Genomic DNA, 25,143 nt, shown 5'->3' on the forward strand with positions numbered 1-25,143 from the left:
CATTATTGACAAATTGTTGTGGTATAAGAGGAATAAAATCACTTTGGGATGTGCTGTTAAGGGTATAATAACTTAGAAAGTCTAGATAACTTGTGGCATCTTATACACACAAGACACACACCTGAAGCACAAACTTCTGGTCGATGTAGCGCTTGGCCGTGCTCGCCTGAAAGTCCGGGTTTTCTAAGAAACGCAGGAAAAACTCGTATACCAGCTGTGAGAAAATAAAGTGTGGTAAAAACAAACAATAAGTCACAAATACGGTCAGGAAGTGACATCATCAGCTTCTATGTAAATGCTTAATTTTTAATGCATGACAATTTAAAAATTCAAATCAAAAGAACAAACACTAAGTTTTATTTCCTCCTACATACAGAAAACCACTGCATCTTATCAAACTGCTGCTGGTGCTTCTAAGGCAATGCCTTGTTATGCAGAAATATAACTTTTGTGCAAGATGTATGACGTAAACAAAGTCCTTCCTCGCTGATGTAACATGGAGATTTGTTTACAGTGCTGCTGTACCTGAATGTGTGGCCACGAGGCCTCCAACGTGGGCTCGTCTTCTTCAGGGTCGAAATCAGGGTTATCACTCGGAGGCAGAGTTCTGAATATATTGATGCTGATCTGGGAAGAAGCCAGTTAAGCTTTGTTATTGACATTAATTCTCATTAATGTCAAGGAAATATTTCACAACTCAAGCTGTGAAGTAGTTAATACTGGAGAAACCATTTGAATCATACAGGTGTTTTGTACTCTTTGAATACTACAATGTTAGTAACGTATTAGCAATTTCTATACCTAAAAATACATCACCTTAGGACCATATCAGTTCTGAGTTGTGTTTATTAAATTATCGGGGTTTTTTTTAAACGAATTATTGGAAAACACTGATGAAAGAATGTGTGTGTGTGTGTGTGTGTGTGTGCACGTGTGTGTGTGTGCACGTGTGTGTGTACGCGTGTGTGTGTGTCTGGTGACTAACTGAAAGTTTAGACTTCAGAGTTTCTTCATTCATAAAGCCCTAATGTCATTACGGCCATGATGACCGACACTATGAATGAATCGAATCAGTATTAGAATCAAAGTCTGTTACTCATTTGGTTTTTCATGCTAAAGGAAGAAGGTTATCACCATGACAACTGTGGCATATTTTTAGCACCTGGAAATTATGTTCGGGCTACACCTGAGAGATCCATACATGCAACAGAGAACAAAAGCTGACACAAAACACAAAAACACAGCTCTGCCTACTGTATGTGTGTGTGTGTGTGCGTGTGTGTGAGAAAGGGTAGAATAAGACAAGACAGACAAATGCAGCAATAGAAAAAAAAAATCATACAGACTGGAATAGAAACTTTGGAAAATGAGGAGCCTGAGAGAGAGAGAGAGAGAGAGAGAGAGAGAGAGCGAGAGAGAGAGAGAGCGAGAGTAGGAGAGCAAGAGAGAGCGAGAGAGAGAGAGAGAGAGAGAAAGCAACAGGCAGATATCCAACTTAAAAGCAATGGTTTCCAATTCACTTTGCATAAACACGCATCTGCTTTTCCCATGACTTTGGTGGATATACATGTCAGATATCTTATTTTGGAATGAATGAATGAATGAATGAATGAATGAATAAATTAATTAATTTTGTGATTAACTTGAGATTAATTGGAATGGAGTTCACATACGCTTTACCCATCATTACTTTTACATTTTGTCCTTTAAAAGTACTAAATCTCAAATGTCTCTCCTTCTCTCATCCAGCCAATGTCTCCATGCTTCAGTTCCATGCAATCACTCGAATCGGAAAAATTTAGCATCCAGTCAAGTATCGAGTAGATACAAGCTCCATCTAATTTGAAACCATATGCTGATGCACGTTTCACTAATTTGCTAATATTACCTGTCTATATTCATGTTAGTCTGAGTTTTCTGCTAACAGCCGCTTAGACTAGCATTAAATCCAACAGCTAAAATAAAATGGCCAGACATGAAGTATAATTCTATCTATTAGTAAATACTTGAGTATACTGGACACAGGGGCGACTTTCTTATGGTGATTTAAGTGCACAAACTCATGGACTGGCATCTGAGCTATGCTAGCCAGACTGGACAGCTATACATGTTGGGAATTGACCTTCTGATATATGCTGAGCTGTAATAATTCCAAGGACAATGAAAATGCTTAGGAGTCACCACTCATCTCTCTGACGGAGGCTGACGGAGAGGTTTAACCTCCTGTAGAGCTCAGTACAGTACTTCACTCACCCGGGCCTACTCTTTAGATCATACACCTACTACTGTAGCACTGAGCTGTCTGTCGCAAGCGAGTCGAGGAAGAAGGTGCAAACCGTGTCTGTCAGTCTTTTGTTTTTCTTATTATTCCATTAATATGTGATTTGGACTGACTGCATTTTATGAAATGTCTCCATAAGGATTCTTTGCTCTTTTAACCTTAAACTCACCATTAGCTAAAAGGAGGAAAAAAAAGACTTCTAACTTCTCACAAATGGTGATAGAGGAAGGCTATCCATCCACCCACTAAGCACAGCCAGTAAAGCCAGCATTACTGAAATAAACCTAACGTTTCCGGACACGGCTAAGTTGGTGTTAATTGTCTTTGTTGTTAACATAATGAATAATCTTGCAAAATAGACCTATAGCTGTTGTTTACCTAAAGGCTGATACCTTCTGTTACTGAATGTGGCCAAGTGGTGTAACATAATTACCAGTAAAGCATTAGACTGAACTCTAAAACTAATCTTTCAATACAGTTCCGATATTTTACTTTGACAAGTTTAAGCCATGATTTTTTGTACGAAAGCCATGATGTACGAATTTGGCATAAAAAAAAAAAAAAACAAAACAATAAAAGCCTACAAACTATGAAATAGGAAATGTACAGTACATCTAAACACCTGAACTACTTTGAAAAATGCATGGAATATCAAGCAAGTCTATAAATACAGTCTATAATAAGGTGTGACTGATTAACTGCCATGGCAACAAAGGAGAAAAAAAAAACAGTACAGGAAACACAGGCTATATAAAAATGGTCATAGACGTAGTATGAAAACCGCACAGGATGTGAAAGTCAAGTAGTACTGAATGAAGGCTGATGGACTTGTGTGAACACGTCCTAAGACAAATGACACCCAGCTGACAGTTTTTCTGCATCAGTTCACAGCTTCCTGTTGTGAAACTCAGTGTATTTAAACCGAATAATTTTAAGTTTGGGCAACTGCTAGAATTCTGTTTAAAGTGAACTTAGTCGATTATAACGTTTACTCTTCAATAGTTTATCGCAACAACGTGAACGCACACATGGAAAAACATTTGTAGAAGACTATCCATTTGTGTCCCACACTATTAACTTTGTTAATGACTGATTTCCATCTCACTGTATAGCGTTAAACTTAGTACTATAAACTATAGTGTTAAATCCTGAAAACCATAACATAAGGGCAATATTTAATGGATTGTGTTGGAAGAATCTTGATTTTCACTTGTCGAAACTTGTTGCAATGTGTGTGTGCTTGTGTGTGTGTGTGTGTGTGTGTGTGTGTGGTGTTGGAAAAGTTCCAAGTAGTGGCAGCAGAACCAGGATTACATTACATGATCAGCTTGGATTCACAATTACAAGGATGTTTTTGCTCATCCCTGCCTTTTCTTCCATTTTATAAACAAACTAACAAACCAGCAATAGCAAGGAAACAACTGAAAACTACAACGTGAAAGCTAACAAGCGTGTGTGAACGTTTACAACTGAAAAATAACCAGCGTGCTGAAATAAACATGCAAGTGAACACTAATACAGTGGGCATAGAAAGCTATGATCCAGATGTGGATAAATGATTCAAAATGAAATGGATTGAAGCAAAACATTCAATGTGGCTCTAGATTTTAAATGAACCAGCTTGGCCTGAGGAGCAGATTCTTTGTTGTGGATCCAATCGCAAGTATTTATGTTAATTATTTAGCTAAAGGCAGCTCATCAGACCACAGACCAGCTGAAAGACTAGATAAGCTACTGTAGGTCAGAAAGACAGAAATTTTTCAAAGATCTATTGTTTACATTCTCTGGTGATGGCATAACTTAAATAAAGAACAAAATTTTCTTTAGCATATTAAACAAAGCTCAACCACCAAAACTTTCCAAGTAGATTGTTTTGTTTTTTCAATTTATTTGTTTTATTATTTGCCAAATGTTCAATATAACGCCCAAGTTTGTCAAATGTATATTAGACAATACGCCTCAATTAAACTGAGCTTTGAAAGTGACAGTAAATCTAAAGTCAAAAGGTTTACATAAGTTGCACACAGACACTTGTGTAATAGCTGTTGTATTTCCCAAGTCACTCCAGCTAAATCAACAGCCATAATCCTGTAATAACAGGCTGTTATGCAAATCCACTGCGACACAGAATTCAAATAATGCATGATTAATACATACCAAGACAAATGTTTGCAAATTAGGTGTGTTACACAGACATGAGCGCGTCTTAATATTGGAGCATAACATTAACCAAACAGACTTCATATTACGCTCAATAAACATGTGCACTCCACAATACACACTGGTTTTCCAGGCTCTTTACAAACCATGCTCTATAATGCCACAGATGAAAGAAAACCTCACATCTAAAAGCTCAGCATGTCTCTGATGCTGCAGTATGAATATGACTGCAAGCACTTCTCTCTGATCTCAGAGTGAAAAAAAAAAAAACGAACAACAGCAACTTCAATTTCGAATAAAGATGAGCTTTACGGTCCAAATCTATTATCTGTACTTTTTCTTTGGAATAGTCATAGTTTTTGAAGTCATTTATTGTACACTCATAATGCAGTTATTTAGAGAAAATATATTCTCAGTCCTATGAAAATCGATACTAAATTTGATATATACGAAAACCCCCCCAGAAAAACCCCTACACATAAGATAAAACTTTCCCAGTCTCCATAAAGCTACGTTCACACATGTATATCGGTTTTATTGCTGCAACTGCAATAAAATTGTTCCCACTGCTGGTTGCCATAGTAATAAAGTTTATTAGCGGGTTGCGCAGCTAGCATCGATGTTCTTGTTGCTAAAATAAACACTCTAAAGGGAGATGTGCTTTTTGGTATATAAAATTCTGAAGTGTATATGTGCATCAGATCATACGAGATGAAGGAGAAGCAGTGTGAGCTCTTTAACTGTCTTCATGCTTCATGCTCCTTTCTGGATGAGAGTGAATTTTAGTCATGGTGCGCTTCTAACTTGCATACTACTACAGTGCAACTTTTAAACATTAATACTGAAGCATGTGGCTTTCCCAAACAGAAAACGTTTCTGTTTGGCCGTCTTTTCAATTTAACACATAGGTGATTATTATAAGTTAAACTATCGGCAATAACTTAAATGCAAAGTAAACCCTTTTACGTAAATGTACACGAATTTCAGAATTTCTCATTGCTTTATTCATGTGCTTGAGGTGTCCCTGACTCCACATGTTTGTGTAAATCCACGTTAGATCCAACAGCGAATCCATCAGTGTTTTATCTAAATGCATGCTTAGATATGACAAATAAGACAGAAAAACCTTGTGTGCAAATGAGTTGTACATGGTCAATATCATACATTAAGTTTTTCCAAATTCTAAACCTTTCTGTTTACTTCAACATAAAAAAAGTGTCTTAATGTGGTCTTAGAGTTTTGTACTCCTCTGTATTATGTATACGTAACTAACATACAGTATATCACATCAGAATGAAGATATTTAATTAAATTGGTAAATAACAATACAATCTGAAAATAAAAGATCAAAAATATATAAAGATAATTAGTTAAAAAAATTAAAATGGCTAAACTAAGTCATATATTTATTAGATATTAATTCTGTCAGTGCATAACACTATTATTTACTATGACTTTAAACATTTTTTAAATCCAGCTATCTATTTTATCTATATTTTATTATAATTTTTCAATTCCTTTTTTACTATATTACCTTTGATTCTACATGTATATACCTTTTTTCTATATTTATAACTACTTTTTTTTTGTTTGTTTTTTTTTACTTCTACTACTTTACCTTTTCACACGAATTTCACACAAACTGCCTTCATGAAAAAAGTTGTGGAAAAAAAATGAATAATAGTCATAATAAAAACTTATTACTATACCACACATACTCAGTTGTTGTGTTCAGAAATTAGCTGATATTGTATGTGGATGTGGTCTCATTTGTGAAAACTACCGTATTGTCTGAGATACACAAGGCAATAGTTTTCTTAGAGAAAAAAAATCACTGCACATACAGCAATTTTAATCATAGTATGAGCAATAAGATCTACAAAAAAAAAAAAAAGAAAAAAGATGTGTGCTGACCATGTTAATGATGTCAGGGTAGGCGGAGTCCACCAGTATGCCCCTGCTGGTAGAAACATATTCTACCAGTTCGTTGAGAGTGGCCCTCTTCACCTCTTTACTTTTCAGATCAGTGACCGAGTCAAAGAAGTCAAAGAGCACACAGCACTGCTGAAGCTTCTGCACAAACAGCTCCTGCTGCTCTGTTGAAGGAGTATCTGAAATATGGAAACAATTCAATTAAATTTGGTAAACTTACGTCTCAAATGGAAAAAAAAAATGCTTTTTTCATGACATCTGACATCATCTATCACTACAGAAAACACTGGACATTACATTGTTTATCGATTATTTGTTTGTTATGCTGCTTGTGAACTATATGCAGTAAGTAGTACTTATTTTCTCTACCATTCAGCGTTATAATTAGCCCCGCCCCAAATGTGGATGTCTGTTATGCTTGAAATCACGTGTAAAAACATGTGAAATCAGAATTCAAGTGTAAAAAAAGTTTTAGAATCTTAATGATCAGCTCCTTAATGGAGGAACGAAATAGCACAAGAACACACTGACAAACAAAAAAAGAGAGAGAAAATATCATCAGAGAAAAAAAGAGAAAACATCATCTACTGTGCTCTCCGGATCACCATCCATGGTCACCATTAAAGAAAAGAAAAGAAAAAAAAAGTGCAATTATTCACAAAAACAAAATTAATCTCCCAAGGTTTTATTCTGTAGTACAATTTTTTATTACCAAAAAAACTCGAATTTAAGTGATCAGCACTCTTAGAATAAATACCTGTTGAAGTGTCTCTTGAACAAAATATCAGCTCCGAGTCATTTCCTCTAACGAAAAGTTCTAAACAAGGTTGGAGACACTTGCAGGAGAATTTTATCCAACCCTCCATGCAAAACATTTCAAGCACAAAACATGTTTTTGAGTTCACAGCCATTTCTGTGTTTATTATAGAGTAATATTTGTAAATAAAATTGAAGCATATATCAATTACCTCTTAATCTCCCAGCATAAGCAAGTCAAGTCAAGAAGTCAAGAAGCTTGTATTGTCATTTCAACTATATATAGCTGATGCAGTACACAGTGAAATTAGACAACATTTCTCTAGTATCACGATGCTACATAGAACAAACACAGAGCTAAGGACTTAAGTAAGTAGCCCTAGAGACATATAGTACATCTGTGCAACCTGGTGCAAACAGTGTAGGACAAAAAGACAGTGCAAACAAACAATACAAGACAATACACAAAAGCAGCGCAGACCAGAGTACATACTGTATATTCTATAGTACATGTGCATAAATACTGGTATGAACACTTGATATAGTAGCAGAAGCTATATGAGATACAGTAATGAGTTGTGCAAAACAGAACTCGATTGAAATGTGACTTCAGCTATCAAGAATAACTGATGCTAAGAACCATTGACCCCCCAGATGTCAAAAGAATGGACGAATATCATCACACAGACAAATATCCGTCAATTTATCCATTTTGTGTCCTGTTTATCCTACACAGGGTCACAGGAAGCAAAATAAATTGCAGGACACAATCACATACTTCCATTCACACACCACAGACAGACCGTTTGAAGATGCCGATCAACCTTCAACACATGTCTTTGTACTGCAGGAAGAAACAAGCAGCCAGAGGAGACTCAAAAGCAAAATGGAGAACATGCAAAAATGGTTTATATAAGTGAAAAGTAGCCGAGTAAACATTTCAGATACAAGTGTACAATATTAAGAAACAGTCTATAGTCTAAGAACATTTACGGCATTTGGCAGATGGTCTTATCCAGAACAAATGTCCAAGAGTCTTTATCAGTAAATACATACTGATTCGGTTCATTAAGTCATAGATTAAAAGTACCATCAGTCTAGAAACTATTTTGTAGAGGCAATATAGTAAGAAAACACAATTTCTACATTTCCTGTTTTTAATGAAAGGTATTAAGTGGAGGAGCTGTGTGTTGTGTTCAAGCTTAACATATTTTAATAATGCTTGCGCAATATAATGACTTGGTAGGTATAATACCAGAACAGGGATCTCTGCTGCTAAATATTTGTTCCTGTATTAGGCAAAATAAAGAGTCACAGTCATGGTTTGTTATGACTAAGGACCAGAACCTTTACATTTTAAAAGGTGGGTCACCAACAACGATCATCCGTCTAGAAGCCAGTCCACTTCCTCAGAGCAAGGAACTTCGGTACAGACAAAAATGGAGTGGTAAGGAAAGCTGGGGATAACTACTTAGTCAGATCAACCCTAGGGATCTATGGGGTGACAGATGTCACAGCCAGATCGCCCTAACATCCAAGCTGCAGGTTATAAAAATACGAGTCTGTCTGCAGAAACGCAACAAAATGCATTCGGTACTCTGAAAAAGTAAAGAGAGTATTTTCAAATTTCAAAGTATTTTACGAGTACAGTAGATTTACAAACTGTTGATCTAAAAATTGACGCACCTCTCATTTAAAAAGTTTTAGAAAAAAACTTAAGGACCCGAGAGCAATGGCTCGATCGGCCTCATGGTTAATCTGGCCTTGGTTTCAGAGTGATGTTTAACTGGGTCAGACTGATTGGGTTTAAGCCTGTGGACACTTTTCCATCACACTGATCAATATCATTATTCATAATCTGCTTCACTGCAGACAATAATCCAGCTTCAATCTATTTTTTTTAAAGCCAATTAACCCTCAAAATGGTGGTCAAGTCTCTTTTATAAGAAAATAATGCTTCAAAAACAACTAACAAGCAGAACAACAAAAATATGATTTAACTGCATTATTTTGTATTATAAACGATATATTTTTATTCTCTTGTAATGTATTTTAGTTTAATTAAAGGTTAAATTTCTCTATTTTTTTATAGAATAGTCAGTAATTTCATGCTCTGTTTTAAGCTATCTTTACATAAGGTGCCATTATTTATGGAGCTGACAGTCACATGTACCTTATTTGCCGTCAGTCAACATCTTAACCACATTTAATGAACATTACTTTTCTGATCCTGCCTCTTTAGATACAACATGCTAGCTGCAGCATTGTGGTGACCTCAAGCACTGTGCGATGTAGCATGAGCTTAATGAGTTCAACAAAATCAACAATATAAGTCTGTACACTGTGTGACCTGTTACACACACACCATCAATGAGAAACAGAGCCACAGGGATTAAAAAAAAGTGTTGGGTGTTAATTAATAATGAAACCCTGGCCTGACTTCAGACACACACACACAGACACACATACACACACAGACACTACACAAACCATCATATTCTGCTACACACAAAATACTGACACATATCTGATGTCAAACACACAATTATTTTAAAATAAATTGCAAAGAAAGAGTGAAAAATGAGTGGGCTTTGTGTCTGTCATTCACAGTGAAGGAGGCGGGGCCTCTTTGTGTCAGTTTCTCTGGCAGAGGCGTGGCCTCTGTGTCTGTGTTCCACTGAAGAAGGCATGGCCTCTGTGCCTGTGTTCCACTGAAGAAGGCGTGGCCTCTGTGTCTGTGTTCCACTGAAGAAGGCGTGGCCTCTGTGTCTGTGTTCCACTGAAGAAGGCGTGGCCTCTGTGCCTGTGTTCCACTGAAGAAGGCGTGGCCTCTGTGCCTGTGTTCCACTGAAGAAGGCGTGGCCTCTGTGTCTGTGTTCCACTGAAGAAGGCGTGGCCTCTGTGTCTGTGTTCCACTGAAGAAGGCGTGGCCTCTGTGTCTGTGTTCCACTGAAGAAGGCGTGGCCTCTGTGTCTGTGTTCCACTGAAGAAGGCGTGGCCTCTGTGTCTGTGTTCCACTGAAGAAGGCGTGGCCTCTGTGTCTGTGTTCCACTGAAGAAGGCGTGGCCTCTGTGTCTGTGTTCCACTGAAGAAGGCGTGGCCTCTGTGTCTGTGTTCCACTGAAGAAGGCGTGGCCTCTGTGTCTGTGTTCCACTGAAGAAGGCGTGGCCTCTGTGTCTGTGTTCCACTGAAGAAGGCGTGGCCTCTGTGTCTGTGTTCCACTGAAGAAGGCGTGGCCTCTGTGTCTGTGTTCCACTGAAGAAGGCGTGGCCTCTGTGTCTGTGTTCCACTGAAGAAGGCGTGGCCTCTGTGTCTGTGTTCCACTGAAGAAGGCGTGGCCTCTGTGTCTGTGTTCCACTGGGAGGTGTGGCCTCCGTTTGTTCCACTGAAGAAGGCGTGGCCTCTGTATGTTCCACTGAAGGAGTGTCAGTGAAGGAGGTGTGGCCTCCGTTTGTTCCACTGAAGAAGGCGTGGCCTCTGTATGTTCCACTGAAGGAGTGTCAGTGAAGGAGGTGTGGCCTCCGTTTGTTCCAGCCTATGAACGACTTATAAAGAGAATTTCTATAATTCCTGAAAAGGCTTTGGATACTCGATACTTTGGCTTTAAGAAATTTTAAAACATAAACTCTGCAGCTACATGGATAATGATGCATGCTATTGAAAAGAGTCCAAAGAAATGTTCAGCTATTGTCTCACATTTACTAGCGATGCTTGTTGCATCTGCACTGAGATCATTCTAGAATCTGCTAGAAAGTCAAATACTTTCAGAGGCACGGGTCATTTTTAATGACACGACAAACTACAGACATTACAGACGTTATTACTCACCACTAACCACATTTATACCAAAACTATTAGATTTTTAATCACAGGATTCTATGAATGTTTTTCCAGGAACTTTCACATAAGAGTCTATAAACAAAAGTGTGTATAGTGAGACGTGCGAATACGGAGAAAGGTTTATGCTTGGAAGTGCGTATAATTGGAAGTGTACATCAACGCAAACTCAAATACGCAGAATTGCATGGACATGGAAGTTTGCATATACAGACTTGTGTATACAAAAATTGCACATATACACTTAAATGTGCATAAACAGTGGAGTGTGTATACAAAGATTCATTGAAAAAATTCATACCTGCTTCTCTCCCAGTCACCTTTATTTAGACTGTTTGAAGCCCAACGAAAATCACCTAACCTCCTAATAAATTTGATTTCTTAATATATTTGACTTCTTAGTGCCTGAGCTGTTTGCACATGATGCGGTAGATGGAGTTCATCTGTATAACGTCACAGCAAGAAGTAAACACTTGTCTAAATTAAGGGCCCTTTGACATGAAAGCCAACTCGGTTTCTTTGATCATATCAAATGCACTCAATGATTCTCTCTCTCTCTTGCACGAGTGCGTGCACACACACACGCACACATACACACACACGGGGATCATCATTAGCACTTCAAATTTGTGGATGCCATGGTGACAGGGTGCACGTTGCGTTCTGTGAGACATGATGTCGGTATCTGTGTCACGTCTTTGAAGTAAACACACACCTTTCCACTATGCGAGGAAGCACACCTCTGAAAAACGACTCGAGTCAAGACCCAAGGTGTCATTAAAGAAAGAGAGAGAGAAAGATATTTCTCTAAAGTAGTGTTTACTGAACTTAAGCACTAAATCTGCCATCACCGAACAGTAGAATTATACTACAATAAGCAACCTCAGTCATTCATGTGCACTCTCAAACTACTTTAACACAGCGTTTGGATTTTAATTCATGAGAACATTTGGTATTTAAATGCATTTAAAAATCACTGAGCATATAGATTTATAGATTTATACAACAGACAAACTACTCCACTTACAAGAGCTGCACTCTTAAGTTGCCTCCCAAATCGCAGCAGTTTTCTTAATGAAACAAATCATATACACACCATCCAATTTATTAGGAACAGCTGAACACTTGCTCCAGTCAGGAAACCATGCAGAAGCATTGCAATGAAAAAAAAAATAATCATGTAGAGTATCTGATTTGCTGGTTTAAACACACACACACACACAACACAGAAGTTGGTGCGAAAAACAAAGAACACTGAGTGACAATTCTGTAGGTGGAACTGCCTTATTAATAAGGGGCTGGTAGAAAGACCAGGTAAATGCCCTCCGAAACGTTTTCGAGACGGATATAAATCCAATCGTTCAAACCACTTCAGGAGGTGGCCTAGGATGCATTTCAGATGAAATTGGACAGGTGTAAATGAATGTGGTTGTTCAAGCCACATACGTCAGCACTATTCACCTCCCAAACGGAAGTTATCTTTCACCCAGGTGTCTCGCTGGGTCTTAAAATGCACTGCTGCCTCCAGCGAAAATGCAGCAAACAGTAAATGCTGTTTTTTGTAGCATAACCGTCATAAGTTTTTTTGTCTTCTTTTTGATTGCATTCTGAAAACCGCATACACCAAAGCGTGTTCCATTTCAATTACCCCGGAAATGAGGTCAAATATATTTGCATTTTGGGCGGGAGTAGAAAGATTGGATTGATATCCGATTCGCCAAGACACATTTATGTGGCCTAATGTAAATGGAACAGTTTTAACAAATCAGATAGCTATCGGATCAGAGAAAACACATGAAGTGACCAGATGTAAAAAGGCCCTAAGACAGATCAGATTGGTTTGCGCTGCCAGGAAGGAAACGCTAACTAATATAATCTCTCTACAGCTATGAGTTTGCACTAAACATCAAACCTCAAAGAAGACAAGCTACAACAGCAGACGACCCACCGGCTTCCATTCTACAGGGTTTGATGTGGTGTGCGATATGAGATCCTTTTTTGCTTACCACAGTTATAAAGAGTGCTTAATTGAGTCAATATAGACTTCCTGTCAGATTAATGTCTCTGAATTGGTTTTATTTACAGTTTTTACCCAGAGCCATATTCTTGTCAGTGATCTCAAGTCAAGAAGTCAAGAAGCTTTTATTGTCGTTTCAACCATATGTAGCTGACGCAGTACACAGCGAAATGAGCAATTTCTCCAGGATCATGATGCTACAAACACAGAGCTAAGGACTTAAAGTAAGTTAGTCCCAGCTACATAAAGTGCATCTGTGCAACCCGGTGCAAACAGTGTAGGACAAAAAGGCTAAAAGACAACACACAAGACAATACACAAAAGCAGCACCGACCAGAGTACATACTGTATATTCTATAGTACAGAAATACTGGAATGAACACTTGATATAATAGCAGCAGTTATATGAGGTATCGTAATGAAATGAACTGTAGGTAATTTAATCATTAGCCATCAGAGATTTGTGATTATTCATCTCCAAGGCTTCATAAATCACTACACAGTACAAAGGGTAAAAAAAAAATTAACATAGACAGATGTGCTATTATGAGTTATTGTGAATTTAAAATAAAAAAAATAAGTAACATTGGGAAATTGTAGTGTTCGTAATAAAAAAAAAAAAAAATGTACTTAAGGCCATGAGTTTATTCAAAGTCTTTAAAGAGCCTTAGCTCCTCTAACGAAAACATTGGGGAAAGAAATGTTTGGATAGATTTATGTTCTGATCTGGTCTCCATCCGGACCATCGTGTTCGTCCTACTCTCTAAAATTTATGTATTATTTACTTGGGATTCTCTTTAGTAGAGCAAAATGCATTTTGTTGGATGTGCCACATTATTTACAGCTCATAATACACATAAGAAAAATAACTATAGAAATATTTGCATACTTGAAGTTTCTATTAGGACAGATGTGGTGAATATTTCAAGCGGGAGTCTCGAGTGCGAGTGTTTTTAAATCATGAATTTCTCTGCAGTAGTATTAAGGTCCAAGGACTTCATACTGGGAACATAAACTGTGATTTTTTGTTTTATTAACTTTAAGACTAAGGAAAAAAGATGAAGCAATGACTGTCAATTGGAGCTATAACATAAGTAATAACTGAAAATATCTTGATGTTGACTAAATATAATCTAGAAATATACTTATAATGGTCAAAGTCCTGTTGTATAAAACATGGCAGGATTCACAGAATTAGGAAAATGATCCATTTTGAGTCGTAACGGCCACATCGCACCATCACACGTCCCGTATTATTGTCCTAGAACAGAACAACTGGTTGTGTATTAGGCTTAACTTCAGCATATCCATTTTAGCTCTGAATAAGTTGGAACCAGATGGTAGAGATATCTTATTTAATGATTGACTCAAAAGCTACAGACCCAACCAAAGTCCACTATGCTTCCATGTTTTTGAAAAGTCACTCTCAGACATCATGTAACTTAGCTGTAGGATAAAATACATAAAAGGGATAAAAAGCAGGACATAAATAATAAGAGAACTCGGCTTAATAAGGTCACTTGGGAACATGTTCGATATAAAACTTTTATCGAGGCTTTGATACTGTCACATTGTACAAAATTACTACACTAGGGTTAAAGATTTTTTAAAATAACAACACTGTAGGACCTTTTAGTTTAAGGTACGAAGACGGTAACTTTATTCAAAACAACCGGAAAGAAGATTCAGATTCTTAAACGCTGCAGTCTGATTGGCTCTCGAGTGCCTGGATAAAAAAAAAAAAAGGATCATTTAACAATAACGGCACTTGGCAGACGCCCTTATCCAGAGCGACTTACATTTATCTCATTTATACAGCTGAGCGATTGAGGGTTAAAGGCCTTGCTCAAGGGCCCAACAGTGGCAGCTTGGTGGACCTGGGATTCAAACTCACACCCTTCTGATCAGTAGTCCAACTCCAACCATTTCCCTTGTTAGTCCATCATGTTATCCATCTCCAACAAAGATATTCTGTGTAGCAGTTGTGTACGTTAAATGATATGTTTGCTGATGGGTTACGGCAGTCGGTCACGAGGTTGGTCATGATCTTAAAGTGTGAGACTATGCACCCGAAGACATTCTGGCGTCACACAAGTAATTCTAGCTTGCTGGTTGGCTTTGGTTTTGTGGGTGGACATTCATTTTTCTCCTGACTAGACAAGGATTTACGTCACAGGGAATGTCATTCAAACAATGATGCTCCATTCCAGAAATTCCAGATCTTCATAGATGCCATTTATGTCTGGCTGATGCGCGGTTATTTTCATATCTGATAAACTCTGGTGACCTTTTTTTTAAAATGCAGAATGTTTTTAATGTCTCGTTTTAGTGTTTGTCGTGTTCTCGATGATCTCGACTGTAACTAACAGAACCCTGATACTGGTTCATCAGCTGACTAGACACATGCTTATCCAAATCTTTCACTGCAAATGCTTTTTGTTTCTGTAATTCCCTCTTCAAAAAGAAGTAAAAATGTCACATGAAGAGTGCGAGATGATCATACCCAGTCATAAAAAGCTGTGAACGTACACTGCCTAAAGCACTGGCTGTTCTAAAACACTTAATATTCATATTTCTACTTGCTTCCTCACAGCTTTCTTATGTTGATTCAAAATCTTCATGAAAACAGGTGGATGGAAACAACACCTCTGTTTCAGGAGGCGCATACACAGTCTGTGCTGAATTTATGACTAACTACATTACTACTGCGTACTTAATGACTAATAACGGTACAATAGAGCCATGGGGAAGGCCATTGTGATCACATCCCTTTCCAGCTTTCTCTCACACTTCACACGGTATAACTAACAGACATATTTAAGATAATGGAGATGTTAGATTCGGATTCTACCTACTGTTAATTTTTTTCTACTAAGTTTACATTTAGAAACAGTCTCATTTTCAACCTGAAAAACACTAGGCCTAATGCAGTTCATCTGAAATCCATGTTGGAATGATTGCGGTTGCCGGATGTAAGTAATGTCAGTAAGACCTAGTTCAATTCTGTGCACGTCATCAGAAGGTTATGGGTTATGAGTTCAAATCAGTGTTGCATCATTGCTGATACTGGTATCAGTATATCAGGTATAACGCTAATACTGTGATCATATAACTAGTCATAAAAGATTCGTGTGATATCGTGTTATAATGTGTGATTTATGTCGTCAAAGAACTGACAGCATCCGTTCAACAAATGTTAAAGGTCCGTCATAATATTTTAAACAATACTACTTGCGTCTTTGGATGACCAACGAATTAAAAAAATGTCACTATCGGACAGATAAATGCTGTTGTTCCATTTAATTACTTCCTGTCTAGATGTTACACAGAAGTGAGACAGCATTCTTACTGCCCCACTCATCTCCATAAGCGTTATTATTGCCCCTACTCATCAGAAATGTGAACTGAAACAAGCACTGACTTAGGCCCACTGGGGCATCAACTATGCTGCCCCGTGCTCAAGAAGGGAGCAGAGAACAGAGCAGTTCACAACAAAATGAGCCGTTTCTCCAGGATCACGATGCTACATAGAACAAACACAGAGCTAAGGACTTAAAGAAAGTTGGTCCCAGCTATATAAAGTGCATCTGTGCAACCCGGTGCAAACAGTGTAGGACAAAAAGACTACAAGACAACAATTATGCTGCCCCGTGCTCAAGAAGGTAGCAGAGAACAGAGCAGTTATTATAGGGTTGCCAGATTGGGCTATTTTCAACAAATATCATTTTATAACAAATAACTAGTGTTCTTTCCATTTTGTAGTATGAACTGTGTGAGACATGTTTTCACACTGAAAGTTCCAACAAGAAGAAGTGAACTTCAAGTACCTGGATGATGCATTTATTCAAATGAAAAAAAAAAAGAAACGTATAACGTTGGACACATCATGCACTCAACACAGCTTTTCTTAGTAAAAGAGAGGAGGGTCAACAGACAGATTTTTATTCTTCACCCAAATGGCCAAGACACCCCAGTGAAGACAAGATGCCTTACAAAAATCTTTTAAATTAGCCCACGTTGTGCAATTTATTTATTAACATTTAAAAAAAAATAATAAAATCACCATATTCTGCTAAAGCTGTTACTGTCGCATTGTTCATGTTTGGTGTCATTTGTGATGTGAGATAATGCTTTTTTTTCTTCTTTCAGCTGCTCCTTGCTCCTGGACGACACAGCGGATCATGTGGTCCGCATATTCGATTTGGCACGTTTTTTTACGCTGGATGCCATTCCTGATGAAACCCTCCCAATTTTATCTGGGCTTGGGCCCAGCGCTGAGAGTTAGCTCTTCGGTGGCTGGGTTAGCTCCCTTCCCAGGAATCAAACCCGGGCCACGGCAATGACAGCACGAGATCCTACCGCTGGACCACCAGGAGGACCATGAAACTAACCTTCTTAAATTCACAGACTAGATGGCAGAGTACTTAGTGCATAGTGTAAGTACATGATGTATATTACATAATTTGGGACAGCCCTTAAGTCTAAGATTTCTGCAAACCAAGCTGAAGTACATACAGTGTACCTGTGATGTAAGAACCACTTATATTATAATATATACTGCAAAAATGTATTTATCAGAGGGGGATTACGAAGTGGTTAATGTCCATAGATCAGCCTTGTTTCTCTTGCAAAGACCAAGGGAAAAAAATTAAACGTGTCTCCAGGCAGTTTTCTGTGCTGGAATAGTTTGGGCTGGTTTCAGGTCAGCCTCGAGTTACAGATTACAGTGAAAAGAAGCTGTTGCTGTTTCTTCAACTCATACAGAATCTCATCTGAGACATGTCCAGTATTATTATCAGCTAATACCAAAAAGCATAGTCATACTGTACTAGTTCATCCCTAAGAGTAAAGGAAAAAGTCATATTAAGAGTGAGAGACATATTACTGATTAGAATTACCATGTGATCCGTGACAACAGAGCTGTAGACATCCACTAACGTCCCATCAGAAAAGAACAGAAATACAGAACCAGATGAAAAATGAGCAAATTAGCAGCAGGATCACTAAACATGCCCAAAAATAATTCTATATAAACCTATTTCGTGTGTTTCATGGTCATTTCCTTTAAGCCTGGATTGCTAAGTTCTGTACTTTGGCTGGATTCTTCTTATTAACATTGGGTTAATAATTTCATATAACCGTAACGTGCTATAGTGATAAACTCTACAACTAGGGTTTGTATTGCTGATAGATGGAATATCTAAATGATATCAGAAACAAAGCCTTCAACTAAAGTTTAACCCTTAGGATTCTGTCCTATTACATTTGAACCTTTATTGCTAGATTTCTAACTGAACTTCAAAAGTAGCCATATGCTGCTCTTGTTGGTGCTGTTTGCCCTGAATATCCTATGATCTGTCAGTTAAATACACGCACTGATATTTTTAACAACATAAAAAAAATCTGATTCATATTCTAATCATTTTAGCCTTGGTTGTTATCACAGGTCATTCTTTTCACTGCAGATAAACATTAAATCTTTTTTCTTGACTCATGTAATAATGAACTCTGAACTCAGTCTCACTGAATAACTTAAGCAACAGCTTGTGTAAGAAAAAAAAGATATTTTTTATATTCCCCAGCAATGAAAGAAAATTTTGTTCTCACATTAAATTACACGCTATTACTCACAGAGGTGGACAACTGATGCATTCATTAGCTATCCCACCAGGCAAGCACAAAGTGTCCTAGTTCTGTGTATTGTATAGTGATCTTAGATAAATCTATTATATAAATTATTATTATTATTATTATTATTATTATAATACCATCCCCACCATTATGTTCTACCATCAGCCTCAAAGTGTTTCAACCTTTGTGCGTAGGGCAGCAAGAAGTGGGATTTGGAACAAGTACTAAGCTCTGTATGTACAGTATTGAGGTGTGTAGCACTAGTGTGAGGTGTACTGCATTTAAATACACCCACACACACACACACACACACACACAGACATACACACAAACACATATATACACAGATACAAACATACACACATACACACACAATAAAAAGTCAAAAGGAAGTAGAGTTTATTTCTTTGCTTGTTCTTTGAACAGACTTGGCAACTAAAAAAAAAAATGCCTGAAATCTGATAATGCTCATGTATGCAGTAGTGAGTGATAAAGGAACAGATGAGTATTCGTCACTTATCGAAAATCTGCAACAAGTGACAGATCAAACAGAGACTTTTTGTCAGCTTTCTGCAAAATACCCAGCGCATGCTGTGCACACATGCACCAAATCCAGACAAAGGACTTTTCATTTTCAATTTAATATTCTTTTATGAATGTTTTAAATGCATTCTTAATCTTTTAACATTTACTTCCACACACATTTAGAGAAGGTATATAATTTATACATAATTGATCTACTGGAATTCTACTACATGAGTCATGGTCAATTACTGTTTTTTTCTCTTTAGGACATTAATGCCAGAAGGTGCGAGTCACATGAGACCTCAGTAACAGTAAGGATACTAACAAAAAGTGGGTTCAGTATGAGGCACATGATGGTTCAGTGGGTAAGGCCTCAGGTTACTGATCAGAAGGTCGGGGGTTCAAGCCCACAAGCTGCTGAGACATCAACATTGGGTCCTTGAGCAAGGCCCTTAACCTCAACTGCTTCAGGGGCTCTCCATTATGGCCGACCCTGCCCTCTGACCCCAGGCTCATAATAACCTGGGATATGCGAAAACTTAAAGCATTTCACTGCATGTCTGTGTATGTGACAAATAAGATTTGAATTGTGAATTTTTTTTATCAGAGACGTTGCATTGATCATATTAGGATCATGCAAATTTTGAAAAATTGGCCAAATTTAAATAATTCTGGCACAGCAGGTAGTATTCCCATAATATATTCAGGGTCCACACTTTGTTTCTCTGTGTATCTCCTGTGACATCTCTAAATTACTCCCTAGTTGTGAATGTGTGTGTATTGTGTCCTGTAACGGATTGCTTTCCCGTTCACAGTATATCCCCACCTACGATCCTCTGCATGGAAGAGATGAATAAAAAAAACATCTGAACCTATATTTAAGAGTATAATGGAAATATAAATAATGTATCTGGTCATGATAATAAATATATTGCCTTGCATATTTTAAAATGAAAGAAATATATTAACAAAATACATTGTTTATAGTTCAATATGTTCTTAAATGTCGGTCTTGTATATGTCAGAGTGCAAAATATAAATTTATTTATTTATTTATCTATTTATTTATTTATTTGCAGTATTTATTTTTCAAAATGGCGGCGTGCGCTGCCATAGAAACAAACTATGAACTGAAGTTAACGCGATACAAAGCTTAAAAAGTTATGATTGGTCCGATCCCGCCTCATGAGCAAACGCGGCGAATTTATTGGTTGATTTGATGACCAATCATCCGCCGAGTATTCCTATAACTAGTTATTGGTGTAAGTAAGTAAACACACAGGCCTTCAGGCTACTATATGACTTTAGATATAAAATATTTCTTGAAGTCTTTTAAAATAACAGAATTCTCACTTTCATGTTTAGATCTTTTTTGGGGGTTTTTTAATTGACCCTGAATGAATAAATATTATACGATCGATATAAAAAAAACTGGTTATTTATTGTGAGATTTAGGCTAGTAGTAGTAGCAACAGTGGAAGCAAGTAAACAGTATAAACATGAGGTTTAACGCCCAACTCGGATGATCCTCTTACCGTGAACGTTAGCTCTGAGCTGCGGTAAAGCTGACAGCTCCCCGGAGGAGCTGTGGCTCCGAAAGCGTGACGAGCTGGGCGATTTCCTCTGCTTCTGCGCCTTCTTCACGGATCTCCGTGTAAACCCGTCCACTTTTTCGGTAGCAGAAACCGCCGACATTTTCTTTCAGGTCTTTTGTAGCTAATGCTATATAGCGCTAACCTAAAAATATGATGTAACCTAGCAACAACTGAGCTTTATTCCGACAGCCGTACATCGGAAATACCGTTGACAAGTTTTCACGGTGTCAACTGTCGTGAAAAGTTTTCCTACGACACGACAACACTTCATAAAGTAATCCACAAGTTTCCGAGCCGTTTAGTGTCCCGTGAACAAACAGTAAAAGTCGTTCGTATAATAAAAACACCCAGCTGTCGTGATGCCGGGTTTAGTCATAATTCCCCACACATCATTTTACACGCAGTTGGTCTAAATATTACAGATTGTTCCGCAGCCAGCACACGGATCACGTCAGAATCTATTAAAAAGCAGGCGGTACAGTCGATTCTATCGCATATCAGAGCCATGTAGTGCTGTTTAACCGAGAACTGACCTTTAAGCTGAATGTACAGGACGAAAACTGTACATTTTAACTGACCGCTACAGTCATTTTAGCCTACCGATAGAGTACTACGCTGCTTGTATATGATTGACAGTTCGTTCATCCAATTACATGCAAGGGTCAGAATACCATCGACCAATCAGAGTCTTAGTTGGTCGTGTTCCATTTCCCAAATGTTGGATGTAGAGTGAGACTCAAATCCTCTTACCTTATATGGAAGTATAGGGCACTTTTGTAGGGCTTAAGCAATGATTTGGGATACAACCACAAACAGATTCTTAGTTAGTTGCGTTTCATTCCCCAAATGTTGGATGTAGAGTGAGACTCAAAACCTCTTACCTTACATGGAAGTATAGGGCACTTTTGTAGGGCGCAGGCAATGATTTGGAATACAACCACAACCGTCTTTCTGTGAGACCTTTTTGGAGCTCCACTGAGATGAGGCTGAGATGAGGCTGTGAGGACCCTGAGACGTCTAGAGATGTTCCAGCTCCAGTTAGACTCTGCTATACTAAAGAGGAGATAACAACCAACTCCATGTGGTCTTTGAGGACAATATTCTCCTCATTAATAAGCATTTATCAGACTGTATATTTATAATCACACCCTCCAGTGTCACCCACTTGAGGATGAGGTTCCCCTTTGAGTCTGGTTCCTCTCAAGGTTTTTCCTCTTCCATTTAAGGGAGTTTTTCCTTCCCACAGTCACCTGAGTCACCTCAGACTTGCTCATTGGGGATAAATACAAACACATTTAAATATATCTAATATTAATCTTGAATTTTTTGTATTCTATTAATCTTTATATTATTCTTTACAATAACATTTTGTTCTGTGTTTATGTTCTGTAAGGCTGCTTTGAGACAACGTCAATTGTCAAAAAAATAAATTTGTATTGAACTGAATTGAATTGAGACGGTGCATCATATTTTGTATGTTTTTTTTAACTGTTATACACTTTTTAATTTAGTGTGACTGAACTTGTCAACATCACGTGCTGTGCATTGGGGATCAGTGATTAAAAGAGTACAGTTAAGTCAATAAATGATCCATAAAACAAATGTGGTTCATTCATACACAAATATGTATACACTTCTGCACATCACACGCCGGTCTGCACATCTAAAACAAAGAGCCACTATAGTTCACTGCCCGTAACTGAGGATACAATGCTTTGCTCACTGACCTGCATTTTTTCCCCATAAAGCCCTGAGGATAACAGACACTGACGTCCATCGTTCGGGACTGGTTTAACTTGTATTCCCTCTCTGAACAATTAATAAACACAGAACTACATTATACAGTGTAACTACAAGCTATAAACTGAAGTAATGAAAACGTTGTCTAGGCTGCATGTTTACTGTATGTATGCTTTAGCCGAACTTATACCAATTTGTAATTGTTTTATGGTAGACAAACTGCTGAAGCAATTACAGTCACATATGATAAGTTTACACTACACTGTTAAACATTTATTGCAAAATGTAATCATTTCTGGAGGCAGATTAAACTATATTCTTGTATTAAAATCTTGTAATAGCTTTATAACAGCTATTGGTTGCTATTTTACAAAAGTTTATAACAGCTATACAAGTAAATAATAATGATAAAACATAATCCATTGACACATGCATGATACACCTGAGCAGAAGATTTGGCTTTGCTGAGAATAGAACACACAACCTCATCCATAACCCGAAGTCTTAATCGTTTTGCCACAACAAATGATGTGCACCGGCTCCTGATTTTACTAGCAAATGAAGTTAAACTCAAGGTGAACACAAGAAGAATTATTACCGTTCTCACCAAGCAAAATGTTAGATATCCCAATATGCATTGTTTTTTTCTAATACCAAACCTGTTTATAGTACTATCTTGTAAAAAAATAATCATTTTTGTTATTCTGTAATCTGTGAAATGTATTGCTCATGAAGTCTCAGCATGTTGTGTATGCGGTTGTAGCACAATAATATCAGACTTACCATATGTTATTACTTTTTATTTACATTTATACTGGGCTTGTGTGGTATTAAAACTGCAATCACAATCACATCGTGGCTGTAGAAGACACTTATGCTCTGCTAAGGGATTATAACCTGTATGTTGTTATTGGTTTCAAGGTCAACAGGTACCCAAGAGCCAGAACATATGTCTGTCGCCCCCTGGTGGCATAAACCCAAAGTAGCACTCTCACAATCTTGCATTAGAAAGCTTTTACTTTAAATAAATAAATAAATAAATAAATAAATAAAGGTTGAGGAATATCTCCTATTAATTGACATCCTAATAGTCAGACTCCCTCACAGACTATCCAGGACACAGTGGTAAATAATAGCATACCTTCTCTGACCACACAATATCAACAGCAAGACTAGGAAGACTTTGCTGATTTACAGTCCAAAGTTCCCTGGTTACTGTATGGATAGAGATTTACATGTTCTTGTAATGATTGTTTGGGATTTGGTGAGTCTGTAGGTGTGAATACGTGGTGTTCTAAGGAGGACTAGTGTCAGACATATACAAACCAGTTTAGGAGAAATTCTTATACTGTATGTCTATCATAACTTACTACATTCTGTTTTCTACCAAAAAAAAACTTTTCACTACATCAAATATGTGTAACATATGTGACGAAACAGAAAGCTGAACCATACAGTGTGTACCCGCCTCACAGTCAATGTTCCTGTCATCCACTACGATCCTGTGCAGGATAAAATAATTACTGCACATGACCGACTAACTTTTGAGCAGCAGCAAAAAAGAAACAGACGCTTAATGAACACTGACACTACAAGAGATTCACTAGGACCACCCGTTTCAATAGGACTGACAGGCACAGGAGACACGTCTCGCTCATCGGAAACTCCTTTGATAATATACTGTTATGACCTCCAGTCTTTTGTTTTATTTCTGTGCTCCCCTTTGGTGTTTCTTGTACCTGTCATGTTTCAGAAAGGCGGTTCCGGAGTTAATAGGATTGGTTGTCATCTCTACCTGTTCCAGATAAAAGGACTACCTGGATCCCTGATTAGGCTGCTTTTGCTTTAGCTGCTTTGCTTTTTGCTCTTTGCTCTGAATTGTGGTTGCTGTGTTTGTATTGCATTGTGTATATGTATGTTATATTCTCTGTATGTTTGACCCATTTCAGTAATTTGTGATTGCCTCGTCATAGAAAGTTTGTGTTCCTAGTGTGTTGAGCCTGTGAGTTTTGTTTTGTCTTGGTTTATGTTTATTATTTCAACCGATTGATTTGTTTGTGCTTGACCCATGCCTGATATACGACTACGATTACGGACTCTTTTTTTTTTGACTTGTTAGCCAGCCGATCCTATTATACACCTTTGTCCAAAACATGGTGACAAGGTATGTAGGGGGAGCGATGCCAGTTATTTTGGAAACCTTTATTATATTGTTTTTGTGAGAGGGAGTTAGGTAAGAAGAAATGTATTTTATTTTATTTAATTTTTCGGTTTAGTAAGAGAGGTGTTTGTTAAAGATTGTTCTGTTTATTTTCGCCTTGTCCTCCCCTGAAGCCTAAAATCCTTGTCAACCCTTGAATAAATGATTGTGAATTATAACATCTCTGTATAAAGACATTCATTTACCCATTCTGTTGCAACTGACCCCTAGACGGTCGTAACAATACCAAAATAAACACCAGAAATAAAAGAGCTTGTGTGGAACAGACACACACAACGATCCATTTTATTACCATTTCCAAACAACTAGTTCCATGCTGTTCTGAAACAGTGAGATCAGTGAATCATGGAGACATGTATAAAGTTTTGGGGAGTTTTTTCGTTGCATTGCTGCAATTCAAGAAAGCTTCAAGTGGAAATATTTCACTGTCATGAAATATGAGTCTCAG

General features: G+C 37.6%; 1 protein-coding gene across 1 annotated transcript in view; it reads right to left on the reverse strand.

Annotated features, from left to right (window-relative positions):
• ppp2r5a (protein phosphatase 2, regulatory subunit B', alpha isoform) overlaps window positions 1–21,365 on the reverse strand; it is a 30,918-nt gene extending 9,553 nt beyond the window's left edge. The window contains exons 1-4 of the mRNA XM_060866326.1: window positions 20,675–21,365; window positions 6,356–6,552; window positions 526–627; window positions 122–214 (exon numbers count right to left, since the gene is read on the reverse strand). Of these exons, the coding sequence (XP_060722309.1) occupies window positions 122–214; window positions 526–627; window positions 6,356–6,552; window positions 20,675–20,834 (552 nt within the window). The 5' untranslated portion in view covers window positions 20,835–21,365. The remainder of the gene's footprint in view (window positions 1–121; window positions 215–525; window positions 628–6,355; window positions 6,553–20,674) is intronic.
• Window positions 21,366–25,143: the final 3,778 nt, after the last annotated feature.

This window comes from Tachysurus vachellii, chromosome 3 (genome assembly GCF_030014155.1).
Source record: "Tachysurus vachellii isolate PV-2020 chromosome 3, HZAU_Pvac_v1, whole genome shotgun sequence".
In the NCBI taxonomy this organism is placed as follows: domain Eukaryota; kingdom Metazoa; phylum Chordata; class Actinopteri; order Siluriformes; family Bagridae; genus Tachysurus; species Tachysurus vachellii.